The 14,313-nt window shown below is 37.2% G+C and overlaps 1 protein-coding gene across 9 annotated transcripts in view; it reads right to left on the bottom strand.

Annotated features, from left to right (window-relative positions):
• Nucleotides 1-14,313, bottom strand: part of ANO3 (anoctamin 3) — a 451,605-nt gene that overhangs the window by 117,941 nt on the left and 319,351 nt on the right. For all 9 annotated transcript variants that reach the window (XR_011440741.1, XM_070273456.1, XM_070273457.1 and 6 more), the window contains 2 exons: nt 11,722-11,880; nt 857-957 (listed from right to left, as the gene is read on the bottom strand). Coding sequence is in view for 8 of the 9 variants with exons in the window: in XM_070273456.1 (XP_070129557.1) it covers nt 857-957; nt 11,722-11,880 (260 nt within the window). In the remaining variant the exon portion in view is untranslated. The remainder of the gene's footprint in view (nt 1-856; nt 958-11,721; nt 11,881-14,313) is intronic.

Below are 14,313 nucleotides of genomic sequence, written 5' to 3'. Positions count from 1 at the left end.
AATTCTTCAGAAATCAAGAAGTTGGCCTCTTCCATACTATCAGGTTGGAGACATTTCTTCATATTTTTGAATTGAGCTTTTAATGTTAATTCATATTCATTATCCAGAGGCTCATTTACTTGGTGTCCTGTTACTTTGAGCCTCTTTAAACCTTCTTAGTACCTGATGAAGCGTATAGAGCTCCAAATAAATGTAAATGTTCATATCTTTGCACATAGTAGGAAAACTATTGAATTTAACTTTAAGAAATGATGGAGGAAAGCGATACATTCTGCCTATAACACAAGAACACAGTATAGGGAAACTGATGTGTATTCAATCTTTGCTTGCCTATAGGAAGTACTAAAAAAATCTTTGAACTGAGCTGGGCTCTCATTACCATTTATCCTTTGGTACTGAGGACAGAGCTAAGAAAACATCCTAGTTGAATTGCACATGAGGAATAATTCTTGCTAACCATTGTACAGAGAAGAACACCATATTTGTATACGCAACGATGCTACACACTTACGTTTCCTGCCTTCCACTAAAACAACAGGAGTTCTATCTATCCATATGAAATAGGAAATGAGATTGATCTTGGGAATTATGCTATAAGTTAACATTTGAAAACTACTGTTTTTCCCTCTCTGTAGGCGAGTCCACCTAGAAATGATATAAAACGTCCAGGGAACCAGAAAGTTTACCACATTAGACAAGAAAATTATAAGAAAAAAAAACTGTTCAAAAAACCTAACCTTTGGAAGAAAAAACATTTCTTCTGTAGAAAGAGTTAAATTTATTGCTCTGAGGTTTTGGAAAAACCAGACTCATTTTAATATACACTGAGATAGAATGAAATAAAATTTGAAAGTACCTGAAAGGCATCCTGATATTCAGCCTCTCTGCATACTTGCACAGCGTGTCCCATGGAATGTGAATTTTAATAAACATGATATCAGGGTTTGCAACAGCTGGCTGCAAAGGATAGCAGGACAGGCACCATTATTCAGAACAAGAGCTGAGGATAGCATGCCACAATTTGATCTGAGAGGAGAGAACGCTGTCCCCTTGCCTACCCATGAATCATTGTCACTCCTTTAAAAGGAATATGGATAACAAATTCTTAATACAGAAAAACCATAATAAAAATGCAATAATGCCATTGTTTTAAGAAATAATCACCTACGTGAGTTAGTGCATTTTCTTATACTGACCATTATCAACATGAGAATCCTCAATCAGAACAATCATGAGCCAGTTAGGAATCCGGAGTTATTCTTGGTGAACATTTCATCATGATCCTCTCATTCCTACTCAGAAGGGGTAGAAAACACTGACACTTGCCACCAGCCCTTCATTATTTCATTCACTTATTCTTCTACCACAATTTATTTAAAAATTACTACTTTCTGGGTGCTATGAAAATTCTGGGGAAAAATGGAGTATAAGGCATACAAGTCCATGACCTTACAGAGCTGTCAAACTTGCACACTTACTCTAAGCTTTCCATCCACTTATACTTGTATCAGGAGATCATAAGAAATTACGCATCTTTGATAGACAAGTGGTGTTTTAGCACAGTCAAGTGTGCATCAGAATTATCTAAGGAGCTTTTTACAAAATTTTCTATCATGGTCTAATTTTGAAGAATTCCCAGAATTGGATTCTATTGTTGCAAATATTTTGCTTATATCACTAAGAGAATCAGACGTCTTTCTGAACCAGATGATCATCAAGCTTCTTAGATTTTGTCCAGTAGTCTAACATAAGTAACCATTTAAATAACTGACTATTTTGGCATTATGTATCATTCATGGTCATATTCTACTTTTTTACAAAAAGCCTATACAGTTATTTTCTGAAGATCCTACACTGTCTGAGGCCCGGAGAGCAAGGATCAAGTTTGTGACCATTCTAGCAATGAATTCCACAGAGCTGATCGTTCATGTGATCACAGGAGCTGAACATTTGTAAAAAAGAACTGCGGTTTGCTTCCATTTAGACACATATGCCAGGTTAGATACAGCTGGACTACATTTGGTTAACATTGTTCATTTAAATTTCAACTAGAAAGAACTTGTCAAGAAACGTGTCAAGCTCAAAAGCTTAAAAGTATGGTAGAAATTTATCAGTTTAATTTAAAATCATATATGTTTTATAATTAAATGGCACAATTTTTACATTCATAAATTCATATTTTGCAAATCATTATGGAAAAAATAGCAAAATATGTTTTTACATCAGTACAATTTCCAAAGGACTTTCCTACTTTGAATATATTTATTTTACGTTAAAGGTAAAGAATGATGGAAATAAAAATTGACAGTGACAGAACACATAGTATATTTTAAATATCTACAGGCCTTTGAATTCAGACCAAGGTTACACGCATTTGCTATGCTTGAGGAAATAAGGTGTACAATTTTTTTAAAATGAGCACTAATTCATTCAAACAATTATTTGCTAAAAAAATATATTTTTTAACTCAGCTGGAAATCTGTCATTGATGAAGGAAAAGGGGAACAATTATGATGTTGATATCTCCAAGCTCTTTTTAGTGACTGTCCCAGACTTGGTTGAAAGCTTTCAGTGCAGGAGAGGTAAAGACAAGAAAACCTTTTTAAAACATAAAGCGGCATAGGCATTCACCTATTGAAATGACTGCAGCATCTGAGGCAAGAGAAAGAAGCATTTCATGTTTTACTATAGACACACATTGCTTAAGGATGGGGATAAGTTCTGAGAAATGCATCATTAGGTGATTTTGTCCTTGTGCGAACATCATAGAGTGTACTTACACAAACCTAAATGGTATAGCCCACACACACCTAATGGTGCTAATCTTATAGGACTACTGTTGTATACGCGGTCCGTCATGGACCAAAACATTGTTATGCAGTGCATGCCTAGCTTTTCCTGCTTTATTCATGCAAAAGTTCTTATATTCAATATGATAACAAAGATCCTTCTTTTGAAATTGTGGTGTTGGCTACTAGTGCTACACCAACTTGCCTTTCACTGCCTGGCACAATTTAAATTTCATCAATCCTGACTGCCTACTTAGAAGAAATCACATGGCATGGTAGAAAAAACATGGTGCTTGGAGTCACAAAAACTTAAGTACAAACTGGATCTTTACCATTTACTAGCTCTATGACCATGGGAAAATTACCCAACCTCTCTGATACTCTGTTTTCTCTCCTGAAAAATGGAGAGAATGATCTTAACTCACAAAGTTGTTGTGAGTGTTATGAGAGACTGGACATATGAAGAGCCCAAGGATAACAGGTTATCCAGAACTGGGCATTCTCAGTTGAGAGCATTCCTCTCCAATCAGACCATAGCCAAAATAATGGATAATTTCAAATGTTCACTAGAATCTTTGTATTTTCTTTTTCTCAGTAAACGGCTAACTGATTCATCTTTGGTGGAGCCTGTCCCTTGATATTGTAAGCCTTCGATAATAGGACTTTGAGTTTTACAAGTATAAAACCAGTAACAATCTACGATTTCTGGGAAACTCTGAAGTAGAGTGACTTGAATCAAATGATTGAAGAGTTAAATATTTTTTCTGGTAATATAAACTGGGTATAAATTATAATCAAACTTTATGTGTATATACTATAGTTTCCTTGGAAGATTTATCTCTTCCCTCTGTATATATTTAAATTGTCCTAAGCCTGAATGTTATTGTTTGTTCTTGGGGAGATGTGGGTTCTTTTGCAGCAGTTATTCAAAGAGAGAAAAAGAATGAGACCTTCCAGATTTCAGAAAACATATCTAATGCTCACTTTCCCCAGAATCTGGAAGAGAGACTTCTCTGAAAATAAATGAGTCTAGACTCAGACAAAATCAGTCTATAGGAGACTCATGCATTCTATGTGTAAGATAATTTAAGGCTGAATAACCAAGCCCGTGAGAAATCAACTGATGAATGATGATTGCATTTCCTCCCGGGGTTCCAAGTGAGCTTGAAAATGGAGATCTCTATTGAAGATTAGGCAAATTCTGAGACAAAAACTAGTTTCTCAGGAGCTGGGCCTTATTCTGGTAGGAATGGAGCTCTTTCTCCCTCAGAGTGTCACAGTTCCTGAAGCCTAGGCACGTTGGTCCAGAGTACAGAAGCAGCATGAAGAAGGAGTGACTAATACATGTATGCCTGTTAGGAGACATCTGGAAAGGTTTAACCTCCACAGCAGGAGAACTTGGGTTTCATACTACCAGATAGTTTCTCATTTGTTTTACCTTAGAGTATGTACAGCCAGAATCTGATCACTCCCCACCTCCTCCACAGCTCCCACCCTGGTCGAAGCCACCATCATCTCTGGCTGGATTCCTACAGTGCTTTCTAATGGAACCTTTGCTCATATTGTTGCTCCAATAGTCTATCCATTGCATAGCAGCCAGAGTGATCCTTTCAAATGTAGCTCAGATCATATCATTTCTCAGAACCCCATTTCATTCAGAGTGAAAGCCAAAGTTTTTGCAATGACCTACTCAGCCTTTTATAATCTCACTCTCACATCTCCCTAACCTCTTCTTCCCCCACTCTCCCTCTCACTCACTCCGCTTCTATCATTTGTTCACTTGCTACTACTTGCCTGTCCTTGCCCCATCCTTCTTAACGTTGCTGTATTCTTTTTCCTGTAGAAATATATAGGAAATGATCTTATGTCCTTATTATCTTCTAAGGAATGGGTCTATTTATTATGTAAGTACCATGACGGAAGGGATCTTTGTTTTTTCATTTGTTCATTTATGTATACCAAGCACCGAGTTCTACGCCAGGCACACAGTAGTCACTTACGAAGCATGTGTTGAATGGATGAATGAATGAATGAGTTAACATTTTGAGTACACATTCTACGTACTCTGTGCCTAAGCAAGAGATGATGGAGACAACAAAGCAAATAAGCCAGAATTATTCTCAAAGAGGTGCTATGTCAGGATTCCAATTAGCATCATGAATAGCTGGCTTACCACTGATTATTAATTCATTCCTGTCAAACTCTAAGATGTGAAATAATCTAAGACACTTAAATAAAAGGGATGCTTTAGAAGGATGTTTCTGCATTAACTCTACCATAAAGGAGAGAAAAGTCAAGCTAAGTGCACATACACCTAAGACATTTCTAATTTTATGTCGTCTTCTTTTATAACTTCCTCAACTTAATTTTTTTTTGTTATACCTCTACTTAAATCAAAACAAAACAAAAATAGTTTCATTTTCTTGTAGCTACTGAGCAGGGAGTTGGTGAATGGATGGTGCTGTCAGGAAGAAAGATGACCTTCTCCCTTGGAATCAAAAGCTCCCAAGCGGGCACTACTCTGCTTAGCTTCTGATGAAGGCGGGCTTTTCTGAGGGAATAAAACACCCAGTGCCTTCATACTTCACCTTATTATTTAATAATTCCATCCCAAATTCCAAAGAGGTAGAACATTCACTCTGGAGAGTAGACGAAGTTTAAAAATTGTGGTTTTACAATGTCACTCTGCAAGTCAGTGACAAAGAGCTGAAAGAAAATAGGATGTGGTAGCTCATGGTATTAAGTCCAAGATAAAGACAAATTTCTGATATGATCTGGAAATCTACTTGGATAAAGAAGCACCTATTCTAACAGTTACAGGTCATCTACCCACTCAAATATGCATCATTATCTGCTGATTAAGTGACCATCTAGACACTGTCTAAATAAACATGCAACTTAATGAGGATGTGAGATCTACTCTGTGCCAGGCTCAATGCTTAGCTTAGGCGAATGTAAATTTACAAAATGGGGACTTGTTCCCTTAGGCATATGCTCATTTTCCAGCTAACAAATCTGATACTTGCTGACATTTTCACCATTTCATTTCCCCAAAACTCCTGTCACAAGCCCTAAATATTTTCAATGTAATATTGATTAAAATTAAATTGCAACCAAAGGCCATAGCCTCCAATAACATAAACTTGGATAGGAAATAAAAGTTTATGATAATGCAAAACACTGATTTGGTAGTTCAGATTGCTGTAAGTATTTATATACCAGTTAGTCATCAATTAACAAAAGACTTAAACTAAAAATATACTTAGGTTCTATCTTGTCATCATAGTTAAGCTTCTTTCTGTTTGTTTAGAATGGCAATAGACTTTTTCATGACACTGATTTTTTCTACTAGTGTGGTTGGCAGAATTCTAAGAAGTTCTCCAAGATCCTCATGCCCTACTGTCCTTGTCCTGTACAATCCCTGGGATATGCGGATATGATGGAATATTCACTCCCATGATCGTTATGTTATATGGCACATTTGCTGTTAAGAAGGGGAGATTATCCTCCACGGCAGATGAGCCCCTAAAAGAGACTCAAAACAGCAGAGGGACACAAGGAAAATTCTCCATTGTTGGCTTTGAAAATGGAGGGGGCCATGTGGAAAGGAATGAGAATGGCCTCCAGGAGCTGAGAATAGTTCCTGGCTGACAGTCAGCAAGGAACTAGGGACCTCAGTCCCTACAACCACAACGAACTGAATCCTGCCACAACCACATAAGCTTGAAAGAGTATCCTGAGCTCCAGATGTGAATGCAGCCTGGCCACTATACTGATTTAAATCTTGTGAGAAACTGAGCAAAGAGCCCACGTCCAATCCAAATCCCTGACCTACAGAACTGTGTACTAATAAATGGGTTCTGTTTCAAGCTGCTAAATGTGTAGTAATTTTTTTTTTTTTTTGGCTGGGTAAGATTTGCCCTGAGCTAACGTCTGTTGCCAATCTTCCTCTCTGTCTTCTCTTTTCTTCCCAAAGCCCCAGTGCATGGTTTTATATCCTAAGTCCTTCTAGTTCTTCTATGTGAGCTGCCACCACAGCATGCTGACTGACAGACAGGTGGTGTGGTTCCACAACTGGGAACTGAAGCCAGGCTACCAAAGTGGTGAGAGCACCAAACTTTAACCACTAGGCCATTAGGGCTGGCTCAGTGTGTGGTAATTTTTAAGCAGCAACAGGAAACCAATACAAAAAATGTCAAGAAATCTTGAATTGAAAACTTAAGGCAATATTTTTTAATGATATAATGTTAGAATGCTTATTATGGAAACACGTTTTTGTTCACCTAAACTGCATTTGTCATAGCAGGCTGATTTTAGGCACTAATGTTGGCATAATTAATCTAATCCTAATTAACTCGACCATTAAAAACATCAATGTCCTTACTCTAAGAATTAGGAACATAAGTAAAGATAACCCTTTTGTAAAAATATCTTTGACAAAATAAGTAATTTTAGAAAATTAACTTTTCTACAAAAAAAATACAATCCAGGAATCTTGAATTTCTTTGATATTACACTTGATATTCAGTGTATTGGATCTTCCCCAAAGGCCTTTTATTTTTCTTTTTTAAAGATTTTATTTTTTCCTTTTTCTCCTCAAAGCCCCCCGGTACATAGTTGTATATTCTTCGTTGTGGGTCCTTCTAGTTGTGGCATGTGGGACGCTGCCTCAGCGTGGTTTGATGAGCAGTGCCATGTCCACACCCAGGATTCAAACCAATGAAACACTGGACCGCCTGAAGCGGAGCGCGCGAACTTAACCACTCGGCCACGGGGCCAGCCCCCCAAAGGGCTTTTATTTTATTTTATTTTTTTTGTGAGGAAGATTGGCCCTGAGCTAACAGCTGTTGCCAATCGTCCTTTTCTTTTTTCTCCCCAGAGCCCCAGTACATAGTTGTATATCCCAGTTGTAACTCCTGGTTCTTCTATGTGGGACACCACCACGGCATGACTTGAGTGGCATGTAGGTAAGAAGGAAGTAAGTGAAACTTCATGAGACCTCTTTCTTTCTCTGGCTGTTGTTTGCCATCCTCCCATTCACAGATAAGCAAGTTGATCACTTTTGCTGCTGCCTCTAATTTTCTATTGTCTAGTCACTCTTCAGCTCATGCCCATCTAGCTTGCAAGTCCATCTCCTCAGAGAAATGATTCTCCTTGCTTTCACCAAAGAGCTCCACATCCTCCAACTAAACGGACCTCTTTCTCTTATCTGATTCTCAGCAGTGTTTTACCCCGTAACCACTCTTCCCTGTGACTCCTCATTCTTCCCCTTACACCTACCTCCAACTCCTTCAAATGTCTATTCTCCTTGCCTACCTTTTATAGGTCACTCCCAGGCTCACTGTTTTCTCATTCTCTCTAGGGATTTCATCCTAATACATGGCTTACATCACCATCTATACCCTAAAAATGAAAGCATTTACCTTCAGTTCAGACTCCTCATTTGGGTCTACACACAAATTTCGAACATTTCTATTTGTATTTCTCAAATGTACCTCAATCACTAGTTTCTGACCTTCCTTCCCATAATCCTATCCCACTTTCTCCCCAAATGAGCTCTCTTCTGGTCAACAGTGTTTTTATACTGGTGATTTCTTCTGCAGATAACATTCTGCCCTCTTGTCTTCCCATCATGAACTCCTTTTCTATCCAATCACTTTCTTTCAGATCCCACATGCTAACATAGATACCTAGTCACACTCTCTGTATAACACTATTCTGTTGTAATTTTTGAGTAACCTTCCTCACTATGCCATTTTTCTTGTCTGTTTATGGTTTCTCTCCTCCCATGAGAACATGGCCCATTTTTATCTTCATTCCTATTCATCTCCAGAATATAGCATACAATAGGTGCTTTGTTAATGCTCTTGAATGAACAAAGAAATTGCTCAAGCCACAAGCCCAAATTGTCCTTGAGATGTTCTTTCCTTTTCCTACCATATCCAAACCACCACCAAATATCTATATTTCAACTATATTTTAAATTATTTATCAAATTTGTTCATTTCTCTCCATCTCTAATGCCACCTGTGATCTCTGTGCCTCCAGTCTTGCTCTTCAAATCCATACTCTTTTCAGCAATCCACAGTATCTTTTTTGAAAACAAATATGGGCATGATACTTCCCTGCTTAAAATTATTCAAAGGCTTCCCATTTTTCTTAAGAAAATCATCCAAAGTCTTAAACCACAAAATGGAATTATCTAACCCTAGCCATTCTTTCCAACCTCATCTAGTACCCTTTATTTCCGGTATTGAAAAATACCAGAGTCCCTCCTCCCACTACCATCCTGATATTTGTTCAGTCTACACTATGGTAGAGTTTGGCATCGCTGGTGTAAAAGGTCCCCCGGTGATTCTAATGTGCAGCCAGCATTGTAAAACCACATCTTTTATTAGACCTACATCAACTACTAGTCATTTTTTAAATTTCAATTCAAAGTTTACTTCTTTAATTTCACTTCTTCTGTTTCTTCTAGTCTTCTTTCACCTTCCAGACTAGATTGTTGCCCTTGATATAAGCCATTCTAGCAACATTTACTTGTTTTTAGGTCACTTATCACAGTTAGAAATTATAAAGGGTATCTTCATAAGAATGAATTTTAGATCTTATATCATAAGTACAGATTGAAAGTCACCTTTCAATGAGAATAGCTTCATGCTGCAAAGACACTTAAGTATCCTCTTAGTTATGCAAGTATTAGTCAAGTGGAAAGAGTGTAACAAGATTTTTTTTTTTAATTTGCAGCACTTTCCCTGCTTGAGTAGGCAGAGCTCCTTAGAGAGTTTTGGATCAAATTTCATAAGGCTTCTATGCCCTTTTTGGAGGGAAGATATGCAAATCCCTCAACTGTTTCAAAATGAATAACATCTATTCTGGAGAACTGGGATAGGCTTTACTCTTTCCACTATCAGGACAAGTAGTCATTTGCCTCAAAGCGGAGGTAAACGGGAGGAAAGAGGAAGCAGAGATCATAAGTTGTGCTCAACACAATGGCCACAGTTTGTGGGGATGGTCAATTCCAGTGAAATGTGCAGTTGAGGTTGAATACACCTCCTGGCCAGCTGTCCTGGCACTTTATTGAACTGTGGGAACCAAATCCTAAGCATGTAAATGTGAACTCAAAGAGCTGTAATTGTGGAACCCAGAATTAAAAACCTCTCTTTCCAGGAACAAGAGTACACATAGGGACACTGTCCTGCTGAGAGCCAATCTAGACAAACTGAAAAAACAAAACAAAAACATCTGTTAGCAATGACTGAACAGTGAGAGCTCAAGAATGAATGGACTTCCCTTTAAAAGCAGAACAGGACTCCTTTTGGCTGAACAACATTCAGCATTATTCTTGGGAAAAATCTGGAGGAACAAGGGAGAATGGACATTCCACCAAGAAAACTAGGTGGAGACTGTGAGGCAAGTCATGTCTCTTCCAATTAGACGATGTTCACGATCGATTCCCACACAGACTCTAAGTTTGGTGAAGTCAGGGATGTGGTCTGCTTTACTCATTGGATCCCCAACTGTTTGCACAGTACCTGTCAAAATTATTTGCTGAATTAATAAATAACAGCAGATATGTGAGCAAAATAACTACCAGTATAATAATAGAATGTACATATAAACTGCCCTGGGAACAGATGAGGAAGTGATTGATTCTGTTTGTATGGAGGAGAAATCGCAAGGAAATCAAAAGAACAAAAGCCTATCACAAAACTGAGCTCTTAAGATTTTTTTCAATAAATATTTCTTGACTGAATTAGTCACCAATGATACGGATATTTTAGGCTAAAATTTCCAGAAGAGGCATAAAAAAGGAAACACAACTAAAGGAGTCATTAGAAATTGAGATCAGAATTCCACTTGCCCAATTCTGTAACACTAGGCAGTGTGCAACTAAACCCTTACCTTGTAAGGAGTCAAGGCATTGTATGGTTGTTATTTTATACATATTAAAAGAATTTTAATAAATACAAATGGATAAATTTTTCTAGGGCCACCTCAGGTTATAGTTCAGTAATTTTTAGTGTGTGTTCCTCAGAAAACAAATCACAGGAGATATGCCCTGGGGAAAAAAAAGAGGAGGCTCCAATATCACATCTAAGTATCGGTGAGTACTCTGTTTCATTGATAAAGCTTATTTGCAAATTATCTAGATCTGAATGAAAAGGAGACATTTTTCATTGGCCATTCTAATAGGTGTGTAGTGGTATTTATTTTTTAATTTTCATTTTCCTGATGACATATTATGTGGACGATCTTTTCATATGCTTATTTGCCAACTGTATATCTTCTTTGGTGAGGTGTCTATTAAGATCTTTGGACTGTTTTTTAATTGGGTTGTTTGTTTTCTTATTGTTTATTTTTAAGAGTTCTTTATATATTTTGGATAACAGCCTTTTATCACATGTGTCTTTTGCAAATATTTTCTCCCAGTCTGTGGATTGTCTTCTCATTCTCTTTTGTAAGGGCAGGGATTAAATGGGAAATCTCTGTGTCTTCCTCTCAGTTTTGCTGTGATCTTAAAACTGGTCTAAAAAAATAAAAGCATAAAAGAAAAAGGATTGGAAACAAAATGAATTATAGTTCCATTTAAAACCCAGAAATTAACAGTTTGGTTAACTCTTTTTTTGAACATTTAGTTTTTCTTTTCATGGAGCTTTGTACTTTACATAGGTATAAGCATTCCTCATTCAATTTTTAAAATTGCAAAAATAGTTATGCCCTTTGAAAAATATTTAAATTTATAGAAATATATAGAGTAAAAAAAGAATACATAATTTAAATGGGACTATACATATGTATTTCTTTTACATTTGGGAGAAAATGTACATTTTATAAAGCCATGTGGTACACAATTTCTATACTAAAATATAAGAGATCATATTTCTTCCAGCATATTATATCATATAACTAATATTATTAAAGCACCTACCTCCTTTTCCAACATCAAGCCTTCTGTTCTGAGGTTCTTTTCAAATGTGTTTCTTTTGTCATATTGTATATTTGACTTTCGATAAACCAGGATGTAATCAATCCGCTTTTTGCCATCTTTGAATAGAAGTCCACTGGAAGCTATGTAATTCATGTCATTCTGCAAATAAAGCAATGCTTGTTAACAGTGTGAGTTACACAAGCACACACATTTTGGTTTCAGTCACTTCTGTTTGAATATTGGCAATCCGATACTAAAAAATGAGATATGGAGAGATGATTTAAAAAGTTTGCAATCTACTACAGGAGACAAGCTAGCAAGTGATGTTCCAGGATTTGAAATCAGGCAGTCTGATACCAGAACCTGGGTTCTCTCATGCTGGCATCAAACTGCATATGTTTTCTTCAATAAGGCCCTATAAAAATCACATCAGCTAATGTATGTTGAGTATTTACTTGACATGAGGCCCAGACATAATGCTTTACATGTTTTATCTTATTTAATACCTACAACTTGAATTTCAAAGATAAAGATATTAACACTTAAACAAAATCAGTACTGAGAACCGAAACCAACATAATTTCCTATATTAAATAATGCTCAGACAAGACATTATTTTCCTAAACCTGTGTTCAACAACACTGAACCAAACAGTAATTCTTGAGCTGCTTGCTGCAAGAAATGCTTGCTCCCGGGATATAAGACTGTGACCCAACTAAAACAGCTTATTGACCAAGACGAATCACTCGCTTCATCAAGACAGCTTCAACGCCCTCACCTTGCTGTGCCCACTCACTCCAACTGTATTTCACAGACTCTGCCCCATTTTCAACCATATTTCTGCCTTGCAAGACTTACCTTAAAATCTCCCAGACGAGGTCTGAGAAGCCTTTGAAAACTCTTCCCTAACTTCACATTTTTGAAACACTTCTAACAATACCCAGATAATATTATTTGCTGTAACTTTAATAAAATAAGCTTTATTGATCAAAAGATTTTCCTGATGGTTTTCTTAGAGGGGATGCTTTACCAGCATAATGTCCAAGATCACTGAAGAGCCAGGACTTGAATCCAATTTTGACTCCAAGTGCATGTTCTTAGCTATTATATACGTTGTCCTTCTTTCTCCACATTTTCCATTAAACTATTTGAACATCTGCACCACCTCTCTATTCCATTTTTCTCATACAGGCATTTGAGATTCAAAAAATTTCCTAACCTTTGAGAGCTAGTTGATAATTTCAGACAAAGGCATCTCAGACTTCTTTGGAGGAGCCTGCTTGGGACAGATATGCAGCTAAAGGTAAAAGAAGTGAGGACCAGAACAACCTAGTGGCCAAGGAGATAAAGGCCAAGGGGTCATACAAGTGAAGCAATAAAAAAGATATCTGAGAGACTTTCATCCAACAGGGACAGCTTAGCTTGCCTCAGGAACTCTGGCTTTTTAGAGAGAACAGGTTCAAGTGGGTGAATTCAGAGTACTAGAGACTTCCAGGCAAGGTCAAGAAGGCTGTGCACAACCTTTTCTTCAAAGAATAAAAAGTTTTGAGATTTCCAGGATTATTTTATTGGGTACCACAAAGTGGCTAAATAACCAACTTCAATGGAGTCACCAAAACCTTGTAGTTGCATAGTAATAACAATGACAATAATAGCTGTCACTAATTGACCACTTACCATGTGCCAGGCAATGTGCCAAGTACTTTATAAGGGTAGTTGATTTAATTTTCACAACCCTTTAAGGCAGATGTTGACTAGAGAACATAGATGCCAGAGGTTAATTGACATCCCCAATGTCTTGGACAAAACAATAGGGAAGCCAGAACTCTCGCCTATTTGATGTTAGGTGGTCTTGACATTTATATTAAAAAAGATAAAGAAGCATATACAAGTACACATTACTGGACCAAGGCTTGAGAAGTTACAGAAGGCTAACCAAAAAAAGGCCATTTACAGCTCTTACATGTTAAAGATACTGAGGACTTACGGCCACAGAAGACACAGTTAAGTTCAGACTTCAGACTGCTTTTGCCTCCACTACTCCAGAGACTTCTCTTGTCAAGGTCACCAACAACATACTCATTGCTGGATAGAATTATCAATTTTCTATCCTCTTCTTACTTTACCTTTCAGTCGTTGAATCCCTCACTCCTCCTGTAAACACTGTTTTCCTTTGAATCCCAGGACATCTCATTTATTTGGATTGTCTCCTACTTAAATGGTTACTTGTTCTCAGCTTTTAACGGTTCCTCTCTTCCTTCCTCTGATTTGTTAATGGAGCAGTCATTGTTCCCTTGCCTTCTTTATCTATATTCCCTTCCCTGTGATTCTGTCCAGTGTAGTGGCTTTAAATAACCACCTCCATGCTGACAATTACATAATTAATGTTCATAGGCTTCTGTATCCAATTGCCTTCTTGATTCTTCACTTGGATGTCTAATGGACGTCTCAAAGTTGACTGTCCAAAATGGAATTCCTTATTTTCTCAAACCAAGTGTTTCCCAAAACCTTCTTTACTCTGGTTGATTGCAACTTTATCCTCTCAATTGCCTATCTCAAAAGTCTCCAGTTGTTTTTGTTTCCTCTGTTTTC

Source organism: Equus caballus, chromosome 7 (assembly GCF_041296265.1).
Source record: "Equus caballus isolate H_3958 breed thoroughbred chromosome 7, TB-T2T, whole genome shotgun sequence".
In the NCBI taxonomy this organism is placed as follows: Eukaryota; Metazoa; Chordata; class Mammalia; order Perissodactyla; family Equidae; genus Equus; species Equus caballus.
Note: the sequence above shows the minus strand (reverse complement) of the source record. Positions and strands in the feature narration are given on the sequence as shown.